The following is a 3,816-nucleotide window of genomic DNA, read 5'->3' as shown; positions in this document are numbered from 1 at the left end:
CCAACTTAGATTTCTTTAGAACCCAGGTGAACATCGTTTCCCCTGGGGCTCCCCTCACCCCACCCCCACCCCCCAGCAGCTTGAACTCAGAGCCTCTCAGGGGCCATGACCATCTAGCTGGGCCTCCTATGTGGGTCCAAACAGGGCAGTGACCCTGGGCCTTTGTAAATAAAGCATGAGAAACAATGATGTGTGGTGTGGGTTGGGAGGGTCCACTGGGAGATGGGCTGGGTGGGGTCTGTGGCCACTAGGATGGTCGCTCCACTTCCACAGGGCGGCCCTGCTGGACACTTGCATTGCCTGTCCGCCCTGTGCTTCCGTCTCCCCCTGTGGAGGAGGGACCTAGAACTGACAGCACCTCCCTCAACTGCTGGGAGGACCCAGAGAGAACTGTGCTCACGGCTTGGCCAGTGCTTGCCTTCAGGGATGCAGTCACCCACCCCTGCCGAGCTCTGTGCATGAGAGGAGGGAGGGCAGGGCCAGGAACAGAGGTGGCTGCTGGGAGACGTGTGATGAAGAGACAGGAAAACACTGGCTGAAGCAGGGAAGGTGGGCTGAGCCAGAAGCCAGTCAACCCTCTTTCTGGTGTCCGAATGGACAGATTCCCATCCACCCTCCCACCCCCCACCTGGGCTGCCTCTGTTCTCATTCCCTAGCTGTTCCCATTGGGAATGTTACTTGTAATCTGATGCTCAGGTATTAATATAAAGTATGCTCCGTATAATACAAACCTGGGCAACATACAAGCACACTACAGGGTGTTCCGAGAAGAGGTGAGAAACCCTGGGTGGCAAACAGGACACAGCACACCCCACCGCTTCTTGCGCATAGCATAAGCCTCTCGTGACTCTTTAGAAAGGAATCGTACTGCCAAGTGCATACTGGGACCTCGACAGTCCTATAAGAGGAGCTCTGGAGGCACAGTGGTTACGTGTTGGGCTGCTAACCGCGAAATCAGCAGTTCAAACCCACCAGCAGCCGCTCCGTGGGAGAAAGGCGAGGTTTTCTATTTCTGTAGTTAGTCTCAGAAACCCCCACCAGAGCACTTCCACCGTCTGGTTTGGTCACGATGAGTCCGAATCAACTGGCTGGTGGTGAGTTGTGAGCGAGTCACAGGGAACACCTGTGATGTGGCTGACGTGCACGATTGTACTTTTCTACACGAAGTGCTTCTTGTGTCCCAGTGCCTTGCCGATTCCCAGGACGCAGCACTTAACCTCCTGCGTCGCATGTCTCTTGGGTGCTGCCACTTTCCCTCTGGAAATGATCACCCCGGCTCCCCTTACCACAGTCAAACCAGGGCCAGGGAGAGCAGCAGTGAGGGGCCTGGGGCAAGTACCGATTTTAGAAGTGAAACAGCTATGAACCACGCTGAAGGTACAAAAGGGTGGATGCACCACTGGCTGCAGGGGCACCTCGCACCGGATGCTGACCGCTCTCAAGGACAAAGGTAAAACTCTTCCAAGCTGGTCAAAGAACGGGCTGTGTGGAAAGGTCCTGGGCTAGATGAAAAAAGGTGTTATCTCGGATAAACATTGTTAGTGATGGCGGCCGTGGGCCAAACACAAAGGTGAATCCCTCTCAGCTCTCTGGTGAGCACCGAGGAGGCACAAAGCTTGAGAGGTCTGAAGAGGAGGGTCAAGTGAGGAGGGCCCCAAATCACAGCCCTTGCCCTGGCCAGAGGGTACTGCGGCTGTTCAGCGGCGACACGTGTGCCTGCACCGTGCACACGTTGTCTCCTCAGGGTCCAGCAGGATTTGCAGATCCAATCTTGGTTTGGCTACAAACCAGCTGTGTGATGGGGAGAAGCTGCTCAGCCTCTCTGGGCCTGTTTCTACCTGCAGATGAGCGGATCAAGGTCGCTATGTCCCAGGCTAGCCTGAGATGCACTTGAGCTGCTATGAGCTACCATCCAGTTGGCCTGGCTCACGGGGACTGCCCAAGTCCGGGCCATCCCATGATGGGGTGTCAATTGTACTGCCATGATCTGGGCGGGGGGGGGTGTCTTTCATAAACTGCCAGGTCTTTCTTCCTGGTCAGCCTTCCTTGGTGTCACCGACACCTGTTTCACAGCATGGGCGGGAATGGCCTGGTTGGGAATGTAGCCTGGGCCTCTGTGTGGAAGGGGGAGAATCCCACCACTGACACCAGCTGCCTTGGACAACTTTGCCCAGTGCCAGTCCTGCACCACTGGCAGTTAGACCCACTCAGAGACGATTGGGGTGGGGGCACTGTGTCACCTACCTGCATCTGCTGCTAGCCTGTGAACCTGTACCTGTGTCCAGGTCAGGGCAAGCCCACCCCCGAGGGAGGTGGGACTCAAAGCCAGGGCTGGAGGCCTCCAGGCCTGTGCTGGGCCCCCTCCTACCTAGCAAGAGCTACCTCCCCATTTCACAGACAAGGGCACTGAGGGTCCATTCGGCTCCCTGGGTTTGAACGCAGTTTCACTGTTCCCCAACTGGGCAAGCCCCTGGCTCTCCCACCCCCAGGACAATCACTCTGATGGCAGGCGGGTGCTTGGTGGTCAGGCATGAAGTTGATGGCTACAGATGACCTTGGGAGGCAGGCCCCAGGCTCATCTCTTACGGGGCCTCTGGGGGACCCAAATCATTCCCTTTCTTTTGGCTACAGTGTGCTTAACCACCCGCTCAGGGGTCGCTTAGAAAACAGTGCCTTTCTGGGTGGTGCAGTTCGGAAACCCTCGGCAAAAATCAGAAAGGCTGGCGGTTTATGGCCAGGAAGCAGTTGGTGTTCAGGAAAATGACAGCTTTGGAAGCCCCGAAGCAGGCCTGCTCTGTCCTGCAAGGCCATGAGGCTTCCTGTCCTCCCACTGTTGGGCTGCTGCCACGGAGGGGTGCCTGCCAATTGCAGCTCTGCCTGGCCCCGTGGCCCCCCACTGTGTCCTCTTGGCCCTGTCTAGAGAAAGCCAACAGGATGTGGCTGGGCCTGACAAGGGACCTGCCTGCACCCCAAATGGAGGACTTCGCCCCTCACCTCACCCAGCAGTCTCAGCCTCTCTGGTAACAAAGTTATCTGAAGGGTGAAGAGGGCTCTTCCCAGGCTGGGGGTGGGGGGTGCACAGGGAATCTGCATCACGACTGGGGGCCCTCTGGAAGGCGCACCCCTCCCCGTGCTTCAGTCTCCCCTCTGGAGAAGGGACCTAGAACCCTTGGCACCTCCCTCAGCTGTTGGGTGGTCCCAGAGAGAACTGTGCTCACAGCTTGGCGGTCACTTGTGCTTGCTTTCAGGGGTACAGCCGCCTAGCCCACCCCCTGCAGAGCTCTGTGCATGGGGGGAAGGAAGGAGGGCAGGCCCAGGAACAGAGGCGGCTGCTGGGAGATGTTTGGTGGTGGTGAAGAGAACGGAAGGGATGCCCAGCTGAAGCAGAGACACGTCAGGAGAAGCCAGCAGAGCCAGCCGCTCCTCTGGCATCCGAATGGGCAGGTTATTTCTGCCCACCCCCACCCTCGTAGACGGGCCTCTTGGCACGCCAGGGGAGGAGGTTCAGAGGTCCTTGTCCCAGAGCCCCGGGTGCCCCGTGCCCCCACTTTCAAGGCCCCCAACAGGCACTGGTCAAACGCTGGGCATTTATTCTTCTGGAGACGCGGGGCAGGGCTTCCCGGCGTGCCGGTGCGGCCCTATTTGCCAGCGATAAGTGGGTTCCGCAGAACCACGATGACGGAGTCACCTCGCAGGAACATTTTGGAGATGTAGCGGCCCTTGTTGACGGGCTTGGACTTCTTCTTGCCCTTGCCGCTCTTGGGGACCTCGGTCCACATCTCCTTCACGTTCTCCAGCACCATGTTGCAGTGCCTG

At 58.1% G+C, this 3,816-nt stretch overlaps 1 protein-coding gene across 2 annotated transcripts in view; it reads right to left on the bottom strand.

The window, feature by feature from the left end:
* Positions 1–3,580: 3,580 nt before the first annotated feature.
* Positions 3,581–3,816, bottom strand: part of SNRPD2 (small nuclear ribonucleoprotein D2 polypeptide) — a 57,091-nt gene continuing 56,855 nt past the window's right edge. For both annotated transcript variants that reach the window (XM_045292584.1, XM_004710386.3), the window contains exon 3: positions 3,581–3,813. In XM_045292584.1, coding sequence (XP_045148519.1) covers positions 3,639–3,813 — 175 coding nt within the window. In that variant the 3' untranslated portion in view covers positions 3,581–3,638. The remainder of the gene's footprint in view (positions 3,814–3,816) is intronic.

Source organism: Echinops telfairi, unplaced genomic scaffold, assembly GCF_000313985.2.
Source record: "Echinops telfairi isolate 266 unplaced genomic scaffold, ASM31398v2 ScPeMD7_655;HRSCAF=1070, whole genome shotgun sequence".
Lineage (NCBI taxonomy): Eukaryota > Metazoa > Chordata > Mammalia > Afrosoricida > Tenrecidae > Echinops > Echinops telfairi.
Note: the sequence above shows the minus strand (reverse complement) of the source record. Positions and strands in the feature narration are given on the sequence as shown.